Source organism: Poromitra crassiceps, assembly GCF_964638095.1.
Source record: "Poromitra crassiceps genome assembly, chromosome: 3".
In the NCBI taxonomy this organism is placed as follows: Eukaryota; Metazoa; Chordata; class Actinopteri; order Beryciformes; family Melamphaidae; genus Poromitra; species Poromitra crassiceps.
Genome location: NC_139625.1, coordinates 17,745,612 through 17,758,545, shown reverse-complemented (window position 1 = coordinate 17,758,545; position 12,934 = coordinate 17,745,612). Strand labels below are relative to the sequence as shown.

General features: G+C 46.2%; 1 protein-coding gene across 1 annotated transcript in view; it reads left to right on the top strand.

Annotated features, from left to right (window-relative positions):
- Nucleotides 1-7,191, top strand: part of LOC310773693 (FERM and PDZ domain-containing protein 4-like) — a gene marked incomplete at both ends in the record, with an annotated part of 102,681 nt that extends 95,490 nt beyond the window's left edge. Inside the window, 5 exons of the mRNA XM_083633620.1 lie at nt 195-284; nt 386-568; nt 783-921; nt 1,284-2,309; nt 3,869-7,191. Of these exons, the coding sequence (XP_083489746.1) occupies nt 195-284; nt 386-568; nt 783-921; nt 1,284-2,309; nt 3,869-7,191 (4,761 nt within the window). The remainder of the gene's footprint in view (nt 1-194; nt 285-385; nt 569-782; nt 922-1,283; nt 2,310-3,868) is intronic.
- Nucleotides 7,192-12,934: the final 5,743 nt, after the last annotated feature.

Sequence of the window (12,934 nt, the reverse complement as noted above, 5' to 3'; positions counted from 1 at the left end):
ATGACACTCAAGACAGAAGTAGCTCTATAATGAAGCAACTCATGAGATTTTAGTCAGACTTGATTGGTCCAGGGGGCAGGTGAAAAATGGCTGGAGTTCTGCTTTAAACCCTGACTTTAGAATTCAAATGCTTCTACATGTTGATGTGATTTAGTTTTGAATGTCTTACAAATGTGTTTAATTTCCCTCTGCAGTTGACTGCTTTGCAGGCCAAGGTGCATTACCTGAGATACCTCAGTGAACTCAGGCTCTACGGAGGGAGAGAGTTCAAATCAATACTGTTGGTAAGAACATCAATTTTGGAAATGACTTCAGTTTGGCTATGATCTCACTGCTAAGATCTCTTGCGAGGACAAACGACTTTCTCTCTTACACACACCTGTAGCAAGGCGAGAAACAGACGGAGGTGATGCTATTGGTGGGCCCGCGTTACGGTATCAGTCACGTGATCAACACCCGCACCAACCTAGTGGCCCTGCTGGCCGACTTCAGCCACGTCAACCGCATCGAGATCCTCACAGAGGACGAGACCAACGTACGGCTAGAGCTGCATGTCCTGGATGTCAGGGTGAGCACGGCGCCATCTGGGAAAAACACACCCACCAATCTTAACAAGTGCAACCAAACAATATTATGTTCCATACATTTTCTTTCTTTCTTTCTTTCTTTCTTTCTTTCTTTCTTTCTTTCTTTCTTTCTTTCTTTCTTTCTTTCTTTCTTTTTCTTTCTTTCTTTCTTTCTTTCTTTCTTTCTTTCTTTCTTTCTTTCTTTCTTTCTTATAGCCCATCACGCTGATCATGGAGTCCAGTGATGCAATGAACCTGGCCTGTCTAACAGCAGGCTACTATCGCCTCCTAGTGGACTCAAGGAGGTCTATCTTCAGCATGGCCCACTGCAACAGCACTGGAGGGGACGAGGCTGGTGGGTTACTATTAACAATGGAGCGCGCGCGCGCGCGTGTGTGTGTGTGTGTGTGTGTCTGTATCTGTATCTGTGTGTGTGTGTGTGTGTGTGTGTGTGTGTGTGTGTGTGTGTGTGTGTCATTGAATGATACTAAAATATAAGTTGTTGATTTACTGCCACATCAACTTGGAGTCGTTCACACAGAACACAATAGCCCAAAAAGACAAAGACATCAATCACAGTTAACATAAAATCAATATCCCACTATATTAAATATTACGCCCCTGAATAGTGGTCCCTTCCTTTAAATATGCATTACCATAGAAACCATAAAACACTTACAGTGATATAAATAAAACCTGCTCTTCTGCTGTCTTCAGGCCAGGATCGTGTCGTGGAGTGGCCTTACAGCACGTCTCTGGGGGACAGCGAGGAGCCGTCACCCAGCCAGGGAGAAGTCTGCAACAGGGACACCAACGATTCGGACAACGGGCAGAGAGAAAACAGCATCACCCCTTACATCCATGAACCCCAACACCCTGACAGGGATGCCGGGGCGAGATGTCCTTTACCCCCTCCTGCTCCCCCCTCCACCAGGCACACGCCTCAGGACTCGCCTCGGAGCGCCAAAGTGTCGTTCATCTTTGGGGGGGACCCACCTCTGAACCACCCGAAGAAATTCGGCTACGAAAGGCTGCTCGAGAGCCCCGAAGTACCCGAGCACAGACCCCCCTACTTGCACAACAACATGGACTTCCGGCCACAAGACGGGGCGGCGTTCCAGTACAGCGGTCGCCCGCATGTCTACAGTAACATCGGCGGCGAGGAGTGTGGCGAAGAGCCGCTGCTGAGAGACCTGTGCTATGCCGACACCACGGACGACGCAGAGGACGAGGACGACGCCTCCTGCGAGGAAGACTCCACCGGGGGCACACCTGTGGGCGACGAGAGCGGGGGCGGCAACAGCGGTGACCAGGGGGGGGTGTTAGCCACCGCTGCCAGCAAGGCCACCTTCCTCGCACTTTCCGGTTCTACCGATGATATCATCGACCTGACGTCGCTGCCTCCCCCGGAGGGAGACGAGAGCCTCGACGACGATGACAACGACACTCTGTTGCAGACGCTCAACCTGGCGATCGCCGCTCCACCGCAGGGCTTTCGGGACAGCTCAGATGAGGACACAGCACCCGAGGCAAGGCCATTAACCACGCCGGACAATGATGATGATGATGATGATGATGATATCCCGGTGTCGCTAATCGATGCCGTACCGACGGACGGGGAAGGGGAAGACAGTGCAGTGACAGTGCTGGACAATGCAGCGGTCAACACGCCACAGGCGCTGGAGGCTCTGTCTGTCTCTGAGCAGAGGCCTCCCCGGCCGCAGCCCCACAGTAGCAATCCAGGTCTGTTGCATATATGAATGCAAGCACCATGTGTATGAGTGTTGTTTGACCAACACCACTGACAATATATTCTTTACCTTAACCTTTTTTACTCACAGGGCTCTGTAATGTAACTCCCCCCAGATCAAATCTGTGCCCCTGTCCTCCCAATGTAGGCAGGGTGCGAATCTTTCAATAACACATTCCATATGATTTAGACCAGTAAAAAACAGGATTTAATTCATGTTCATTTTAAAGCTACTATTTTAAAGTCATGTAGAGAAAAATAAATAAACCTCTACTCATTGGATGCTGAGTTCTTGCCCCCCTCAGATTTTCTTTCCACACATAAACACTACAACATTATGACAACATTATGACAATACATTGTTACACAAACAAAAGACAAGAAAAAAAGAAAAACTAGAAATAAAATGACAAATGACACACAAAAAGCAGATAATAGAATGATGAAACACAGTTCAATTCGGTAGGATCCCCTCAACAATGATCACTGTTTGTCCCACTCCTCACTGGAGGAGACCCTCTCCCACTTCTTGTCATGCTGCACCCCACAACCGCCTGCAGCCACAATCCCCTCCAAAAAGAATTGTCCTCCCACTACATGGGGGGATTTTTTTCAAATTCAACTCTGTTTGGGAACTAGCTTTAAAAATGAAAATTTCCCCCAGTAAAACAATTGTGTTTACTATCTGGAGGGTGTTTTCGTCCAGAACGCCCATCAAAATGTTTAAAGGTGTCAATTCAAAACAAATCCCAAGTGGCCTTAACCAGTCCTGGACTTTGGTCCACAAGCTTGCCACATATGGGCAGTAAAAAAAACAAATGCAACTGGTCCTCCTCTTCCTCAATACCAAATCTGTTAAGCTGTTTTTTAGTAGCGGTAATTTTATGAAATATCTTCAATTGAAAGATTCTGGAATAGGAATCACTTGTTGTTTTATAAATTGTTCTGAAAAATAGTTTCCAATGTATCAAAGTATTAAATTCATTTTCCCAAAAGGTATGTGGGAACGCAGTAAGACTTCTGCCCTGTAATATGAAATTATAAATTAGCCTATTTGATTTATCTTTGTCCTACAAAGCCTAGTAGTAGGTGCACAGACTTGCTGTCTGCATCCAAAGTTTTTTATTTCCATTTCCAATTAAATGGGATAGCGGAAAGCAGTTGATTAAAATGAAACATATCACAAATCTGACTATACATACAGCAACATTGTTAGATCTTAGTAAACTCCCCAGAAGTGTCTGCCAGATTGGAAACTAGTGTCCTACCCCCCCCCCCCCCCCCCCCCCCACTCATTAATGTAAAATGTATTTTCAGTCGTATTATGTTGGTGCATTGTGCTGTGTGGTAATGTGTTGTGCTTTGTAGTTGTGTTATTTTGCGGTTTCTGTTTTAGTACATATCAAATGTATGTGAAGAATGTAAAGCCAGTATCTGTTTAGATATCAAGTCCAGCTTCAAAGCCTTTTTCATGTGTACTTTTGACAGCAATTGACTTTGAGTTGAATGCCACACCTCTTGATCTCTCACCTTTCTATCTCTTATCTTCTAGGTGGTTCCATATCTCGTGACTTCAGTGCCGAGTCCTCCTCAGATTCAGGCAATGAGACCAACTCCTCCGAGATGACTGAAGTGTCTGAACTGGCTGCTCTGAACAGGCTCAACGAGAGCCACATGCGTATTCTGATGGCCACCAGGGAGGGATACCAACCTTTACTTGAGGAGAAAACAGAATTCCCTGTCTCACCCACTACAGGAGGAACTGTGCAGAAGAAAGCCTGTAGTCCTTCGCGACACCTTCACCCTCCAGCGGTAACTCCAAGGCGGAGCCCCCAGTTGGACCCTACGTCATCAGGGCCAAATAGCGCGGAGCTGAGGTCCCAGACCAATCTGTTCTCCACTGTCCAGCGCCCCAGCTCCACCGCACCCGGAGGCAAACACCATAAAAAGTCTGCAGACTCCAATGGGAAGTATAACACCTTCAGTACAAGAGAAGGACACCGGGGCGGGAGCGGCCATCTTGACATGGAACAGCGCACTTCATTCTGTGAGCGAGGGGAAAGTCAAAGAAGACACAATTCTCTTTTGGCAGAGAATTCTGTATCTGAAGGCCTTGGGGTGAACAGTCTGCCACGAGGCCATCACAGTATCCCCTGCACCCCCTCCTCTACCTCGGACCATCTGTTAGAAGTTTGCGAGGTGGGAGAGGCTGCCGCAGATAATGGAGCTTCTGCTGTTGAGCGAGATGAACACCTGGTGGCGGCGGCATCATTGCTGTCCCCAACCAAAAAACCTCAATCAGGGGGCTCAGACCAGGGTCCAGACATACAAAGTGACCATCAGTCTATTTCGAGGCAGCAGAGCATGGCTCGGCTGTGTGAATATCATCTAGCAAAAAGGATTTCACAGGCTTCTTTGTGCTCCTCGCTGGATGCCGGTGGCAGCACGAACAGTAGCGTCTGTGCCACCCCGACCGACTCACAGCTTGGCCCTGGCACAGTCGAGTTGAAACACCACCATCTCCAACGGCACCCGCTTTCCAGCTCCTCCTCTTCGCTGCTCAGGGTGCTCAACTACGAAGATAACAAGCCTGGAACCCCCCACAGCATCCCTGGCCAGAATGCTCAGGGTAAAGACCTCCATCCACACGCAGACCCAGCCCTCCTACGAAAGATGCTGCCCAACATCCACCCTCCTGCTGTTGGGGCTGAATCAGGCCACCCCTCCTCCACGACACCACCTAAGCATAAAGAAACCACAGGTACAGCAACCAGGAGGCTCCACAATGATCTGCATGCTAAGCAACAGGCCTGCTTGAGGGGCCTGAACCCGAAGGAAGGCAGTGAGGCCTATAGGCAGCTGATTAACTACTTGACAGTCAGTCAGATGCATCAGGGAGGGAAGCTGCACAGTGCAGGCATGGGAGGGGCAGTGAAAAAGGACAGTAGGCGCTACATCACTAGCAACCCCCAGCTGGTGGAGATGGTTAAGATTAGGGGCAACACCATTGGCCGATGCGCCTGCATGCCTTCCTCCATATCATCCCCCTTCGTAAGCCCCAATTTAGTAGACCCCAATGCGGCCGGCTTGCTGCTGGCAAATAACCCCCCCCGGCCATATCACTCAGCCACGCTTCCTACCAAACTCAAGAGGTGTCCTGATTTGCATGCTCAGAGACCAAATGCCAGTCTGGAGGAGAGGCCGCCTGGCACTGAGAGGAGGAGCTCCTTCTCTGGCCTGGAGAGTGAGCTTCTCATGGACCCAGAGCGCTGCCTGTTGCAGTGTAAGAGAGAGAGCAGTGTCAGCCGCCGTGGGGGAATCATCACAGGCAGCAACCGCGAAGGCGGGGGTACCGTCAAGCGTCCCCCACCTCGGTCAAAAAGCCAGCCCAGTGGCAACACAGAGGACTGGCTAAGGTCTGACCCGAGGCAAAAGCATGCAGTCCGCCAGTCTTCTCATCCTCGCCCTAATGATTCTCTCTGTTTCTCTGCTGCCCCCAGTTTAGCCGGCCATCGAGTGGAACGCAACACCATTTCGCTGGGAAGGGGAGACCACTCTTCAGCTTTTACCAGGCAGGCGTCCACTGGCCATAGAGCTTGCATCGCATCTCCAACCCCCAACCTGCAATCCCCACCACCTCCTCCACAAACTCCACCTCTGTTGTCTCTATCATTGCAAGGCAACACCAGCTTCGGCAACTCAAGTACCCTGCCGAGACAGGATTCCATCCAGTACCGGCAGGATCAGGACCACATTCAGGCTGTCACCCCAACCGTGCCACAGACAGATGCCTTCAGAAACAGCCTCCAGCGGGGCCGAGAGCTCAAGCGGAGCTCCAGCAACGTGACTGCTGCTCCTGGTAGTGCAGAGGTTCCGTTTGACAAGCCCAGCCGGAGCCGCAGCCAGCAGCCCTTGTCGCCATCTGCGGCCCAACAAGGTGAGACCAAAGTGCAACGGAGGCCAACGAGGAAGCGGCTCTCCAAGAGCTACTCCCAGGGGTCGGTCCACACCACATGCTGGTCCACAGGCAGCAGGGGAGACAATAGAAGGGCTTCTGTGGTGTTTCCTCTGCCGAAAGACAGTAAACAGTTGAAGGGCTCTCAAAAACTGGACACCAGTCCTTGGAGATGCAACGGGCCTTTTAGCTACTGTTTCTTTAAGAAGAAGAGTGAGGCTGAAGAGGATGACATCGAGTGGGAGAAGCCCAGGCGGAACCACAGTGGGAGTGACATCAACACAGAAGGTGGCGCAACATCAGCAGTGTTGCCCTGCGGTGCAGCAGTGGATTTGATCGGGGACCAGCTGTACGGAGAGGCCCTCAACAACATGAGCTTCAGTGACCGTCTGGCACGCATCGACGTGCTCAAGGGCCGCATGTACGTCTTCCCCGCCGGCTTCGGAGATGTCCGCCGTGACGCCAGCGAGCTCATTGCCCTGGCGCGATCCAGCGTAGGTCGCAGGGATTGTGGGGTCCAGATGCCTCAGATCCAGGACCTATCCCAGTACAAGCAGCTCCTCTCAATTGAATCGAAAGAATTAGGCCGGGCATGCCGGAGAATGGCAGAGGCCCATGGTAGTCCAGAGGAGATGCTGCTAGCCGTAACCTGTAGCTTCCAGGTGCTGTGCTGTCTCTGTGAAGCTTGTATGTGTCTGGTTAGGGGGCTCGGAGCCTCGGCCGCACACCAACAGAGAGAGGTGGTGGCTAAGGTGGACGAGGTTGTGATGAACTACATCTGTCTGCTCAAAGCAGCTGAGGCGGCCACCGTGGGAGCACCAGGAGAGCACAGCGTGAAAGCCCTGGTCCGCCACACCAGCACCATGTCGGCCATCGCTAACGCACTCACCCGCTCCCTTAAAACGCTGCTTAGCAAGTAGAGGCAACTCCTTATACTTTCAGGTGTAGCCTACGGAGTCAGTAGCAGTCTGAGTTTAAGCAGATTTTTATTTTCGATTCAGACACATGAGAGTTAGATTCTTCTTATTTAAGATCTGGACTACCAGTATTTCAGCCCGTTGTCGCTCCGAACTCGTCTCAGAGCCCCGCTTTGGCAAGCGCCTTTGGCGACCTCAGCAAAGGTCAAGCAAGCCCTCAGGCTTGTTGTTCAGAATGAGTTGTGAAATACGGTAGTACCGTCTAGGGCCTAGTTCCTCATTGCGCGGCTCGCGAGATGCTGGCGGCTCTCGAAGCTTTAGTTGGCGGCTCTAAGAAATTGCAAAAAAAAAAAAAAAAAAAAAAGGGGGGGGGGGGGTTTAGATCCCCCCCCCCCCCCCCCCCCCCCCCCCCCCCGCTCTCCCCAAAATTTCAATAAACCTTTATGGCATATTATTACAATACAACAATACTGGTGTTGACAGTAATAGAAGGTGCCAAATCATTCAAAACAATAAGCATTTTGCTTTTAGGAGTATTGTGCCAGCGTGCAGCGCTGTTCCAAAACGTGTCAACGTGTGTCGTTGCCTGGGAAAAGCACATCCCATAATACAACTGTTCGCATCGCATCCCATAATAGTATGATGATACTTGGGATGCCATTGCGAACATAGATGTGAACAGGTTAGCTAAAACTTTAGCGTCGCCAGCGTTGGCCCCCACCGTTGCGGTCGGAGTACGTTTCGAAATCCCTCCAGGCCTGAAAGATTTTCTAGGGGAAACTGGTATATATGTGTGTGTGTGTGTGTGTGTGTGTGTGTGTGTGTGTGTGTGTGTGTGTGTGTGTGTGTGTGTGTGTGTGTGTGTGTGTGTGTGTGTGTGTGTGTGTGTGTGTGTGTGTGTGTGTGTGTGTGTAAAACTATAAAACACAAAAAAATGGTAGGCAGATGTGCTTGGTTGGGGTGGCTTTTGGTGAAAGTGGCTCTCCTATTGGCTTTGTCCTGCCAGTGCGGCTCTCATCGAAGAAATAGTGAAGATCACTGGTCTAGGGGAAGGTAATACCACTCTAGTTTTGGGTTAGGGGCTTGAAGACCCCTACCACCTACCCAATAACTAAACCTAAAGACCTCATGCCTAAACCTAATCCCCCCCCCCCCCCCCCCCACCCAGTGGTACTGTGACACATCCATACTTCCCAACTTGCGGGCAATGAGACCTTGACCTTGAGTGCTGCATGCCATAAAACACTCCAGGCTCCGTGGAGCGTTACGGAGGTCGCCAAAATCGCTTGACAAAGCGGTTCTGTGAGATGAGTTCGGAGTGAGAACATGTTGGGTATTTCCATATCCAAATCAATTTAGTGTCAGACATGAGAATTATATAAGACTCTAACTCAAAAGATGAGGAAGATGTTCAAAGGCAACTTCACAGACTGCACTTGCAATTTCTGACAATATTGTAATGTAGATTTGCAAAGCCATACTCACAGACCTTTGTAATAATATATGTACCTAATAAGATAACCTTTACCTGTGCATAATATAACTTATTTAAGAATGTATAAAATGTACATACAGTAACAGAATATGAATATATTATTTGCTGTAGCAGTTGGAGGAGGCCATGGAGTATACTCTTTGATATATCACTGAATGGGGTTGGAGTGAATTCACTTTAAATTCACTATGCAGTTTCACTATGATTAAAATCAAATTTGTTAAAAAAAAAAAAGCACTGTCCATTGAAGAGATGGTTGCTATCATTTAAAATCACATGTTAAATTCTATCATTCTATCAGTTTACTTTTTGAGTGATTGTACATAAAGTGGACTGATTTAAACCGTTGTATTACAATGCAGTTTGTGGGAAGTTGAGAAGAACATTTATAGCAAATGTCAAAATTGCAGGGACACTAAAATTGCACTGCATTTATTACTGCTTCATATTGTAACACTTAAATTATTTTGGAATATTTTTAACAGATTAATGAGCCATAAATATTAAACTACAGTAATAGCAAAAAAGAAAAACGTATCAAAACAATTTAGTAAATATTTGTGTCTCCCAACCCAGTCCTCAAGCACCCCGTCCTGCATGTTTTTGCTCCAGCTACTCTTGATCCAATTACGGGCCAGATACATACATGATAGATCTGTTCAGGTAGATCTGTTTCTGCTGCCCAACCAATCAGCATTAAGGCAATCGAATCTGAGGTGCGTTCAATCAATTTGAGGTATGTTTCTCTTGTTTCATGGTTGTGTCAGAGGTGTTACACCCTCAATAAACGGTTTGCTGCATGTTCTCTGGGCTGAACTCAACCCAGGTCTGCTGCAGTTGGAACAAAAACGTGCAGGCCAGGAGGTACTTGAGGAGTGGGCTGGGGCACACTTCTCTAAAGAACATTTGAGATTGAACACTGTTATTATATCTAATTATTATTTTTACGTTTTTGTGTTTTATTATCTGTTTTGGAATACGTTGTGTGCTTGAATGATTTATTCCACACCATGTATCAAGATGCATTTACTATGTCTGTTGAGAAGAACATTAAATTAATTTTTTCCTCCACCTTCCTATTAAAACATTTTACACATAAATGTCTCTTTTCTTGTCTGCTTTGTTTTCACAGCTTCATTGTTTCACAGAAATAAAATAGACCAATACTTTTATTTTTTATGAAACTATTTAATCCTATTCTTACACAATGTTGTGGTGCCCAGCAACATTCCAGCTAGAAAAACAGACGCTTCCATTTTAGATGATTCCATGATGGTGCTTGGTCATCATTTCATTCTGGACTCAAATCAGTGAGTTTATTTTTGAAAAGAGTTTCTGCACTCTGACAAACACCCATAACAAAAATAATTAAATCCCAGAGAGAAAAAAAAACTCACTTAAGATTAAAATAACAAGGTTGAATGGGACAGTTTAACTATAGAAGGTATATTTCGTTTATATAATGTAACCATTCCACCTCAAATGGTTAGGTAACATCTTCAGTAAGAAATCTATCATGTGTTGCGCTATTTTTTTTTAATTCATGGCAAGAAAGCTTCCACAAGGCAGAAATTAAAAAAAAATCCCATTCACCCTGAATTCACCCTACATAGCTCCTACTGCATGCTGTGAGATTGTTATAATTCAAAATCTGTATAACAACACTTAACTATAGCCTGTACTCTACTACTGTACTGTACCAGTCAACTTAGTGACACCATCTAGCAGCACCCTAGTTGGCGAAATGTTTTTCATTTTTGTAGCAAATCTAAGTAGCTACATTTCAGACGTGAAAGCATTGTCCTGTCTTGTCTGAGGTGAAATGCAAACAAACTAGAGCAGCGATTCCCAACTCAGGGCCCAATTGAAAATCTCAAAACCCACCTCCGATCCCATAAAAAATTGGATGCCAAATAATGTGTTCTCAGAGCATTGTTTATTATAACGATAATGATCAAACATTCAGGAATAAAATGAATGCAGCAGGGGAAACATGTAGGAAGCCCCACAGTCGCTAACAGCAGTGTTAATTTTGTAGACGAAAACTATGGCGAATTTCTTTTCGTCGACTACCTATTTCAGGGCCGGATTAATAGTGTGATGCCCCAGGGTGACCCAGACTTGGAAGTGTCCCCCCTGCCCACACGCACGTAAAAAGTGAAATTTACTATTGCAATAAATACCACAGATTTACATGACTGTATTGCTAAAGTAGAGCCTCAACACACACATACCAGACACAAGACCCAATGTAGATGATGAGGACCAACATCATCACACATTAATACAATTGGGCTAATTGAATTTACAAGAGTCTCAGCTTTCCAGTCACACTCAATTTTTGCAATTCCAATATTGTTTATGGCTCCTAAATGCAGAAAAATTCAGAATAGGCAAAAATAACACATTTATAATGCATGCAAAAAACTGCATTTTTTGGGGGGGGGGAAATAATAAAATGGATTAGCATAAAGTGGGCATGTCTGTAAAGGGAGACTTGTGGGTACCCATAGTACACATTATTATTCAGACATCTTGAGGTGACAGGTCAAGGGAGGGACCCCTTTGAATATGGCCATGCACGTTTTTCCCTTGCCAAAATTTAGTCTATGTTTGGAGCAATATTTACCCGCCTTCCTGACAAGGTAGCATGGTTGGTATCAATGGATGCCTATAGGCCTTCTAGTTTCATATATCAGGAGCTTCGCTCTAGCTTTAAAAATGAGCCCACTACAGCCTCTGAAAGACAGTGAAATTAGCCATGGAATCATTTTTGGCTGATGCCCCAGGGTACTCACCCTGCCCATATAGTTGCTAATCCGGGTTTACCTATTTTCACCGATAAACTACAACTAAAACTATTAAGGATACAAATGACTAAAATGTGACTAAAACTGAAGGTGAAAACCCTCATTTGTGTTTTGCTTGCACCTGTGTTTACCCTGCTTCTTTGACACAAAATGGCCCCCGTGAGAAGGGTCTCTTGCACGTCCTATCCAATCCATCAGCACCACACAGAAATCAGACACTAAAACTAAATAGCACACAACTTGATAATTGAGAGCAGATAAATGAAAAATCAGGACAGCTAAGCTTGTATGATCTTCACGGTGGAAGAGAGTGAGAAACAGACACAAACAGAAGGGAAAAAGCAGATATTAACCCGACGAATATCTTCTCTTGTAAAGTGAGTGCCCAGTGTCACCGGTGTGATCACGACTATTAACCGGCGGGAAAATTGCCTATCCACCATGGAACTACTTTTTGGTAACGCTTCCTTCTACAGTCCGGTAATTACCAGGTATTTTTTACCTGGTAACTACCAGGTATTTACCCCGGTAAATACAAGTATTTACCTGGCAATTACCCGGTAAATACCAGGTAGTTACCCAGTATTTACTAGATATTTTCCTGACAACTACCAGGTATTTACCCCGTAATTACCTGGTATTTACCCAGTAATTATATATTATAAACCTCCACTATCACCTATCAATTCATGTAAATGTGACCGTGTTGTTAGGTTGATAATAACTCAAGATATTTACCAGGTAATTACCAGGTATTTACCGGACAATGGCCAGGTATTTCCCCGGTAATAACCAGATATTAACCTGATAACTACCAGGTATTTACCCGGTAATTATCTGGTATTTAACACAGTAATTATATACAATGACTCAATGACTTGTACCATGATGTACATTCCAAAACGTAGTAAAGTAAAACCTCAGTAGTTACCCAGTACGTAAGCTTAAACTGTACTGTAAAAAGGAAGCCTTGTTTGATTCCATGGAATTACCATGTTCTTACTGTACCATATCCTTTGGAATAGAATATCCCGTTGTCTCTGCTATCAACACAAACGTGTGCCATGTAGCATGCAAATTTTGGTGGTCAAAGTTCAAGGTCATGGTGACCTCAGTAATGCCATTTTCTAGATCGTTAACGCAATATCTCAGGAATGCCTTGGCAGAATTTCTTCGAATTTGCCTCAAACATCCACTTGGACTTGAGGATGTGGATGAGATGAATGAGGATTTTGGTGGTCAAGGTTCAAGGTCACTGTGACCTCAGGAATGCCATTGGTTGTGTGGATCTTCATGTGTTGCTTCACATATTCTTTACAAGCAAAACCTTTACCACAGACTGAGCAGTTAAATGGCTTCTCTCCTGTGTGGCCTATCATGTGTCGCTTCAATCGTCGTTCATAACCAAAACCTTTACCACAGACTGAGCAGTTAAATGGCT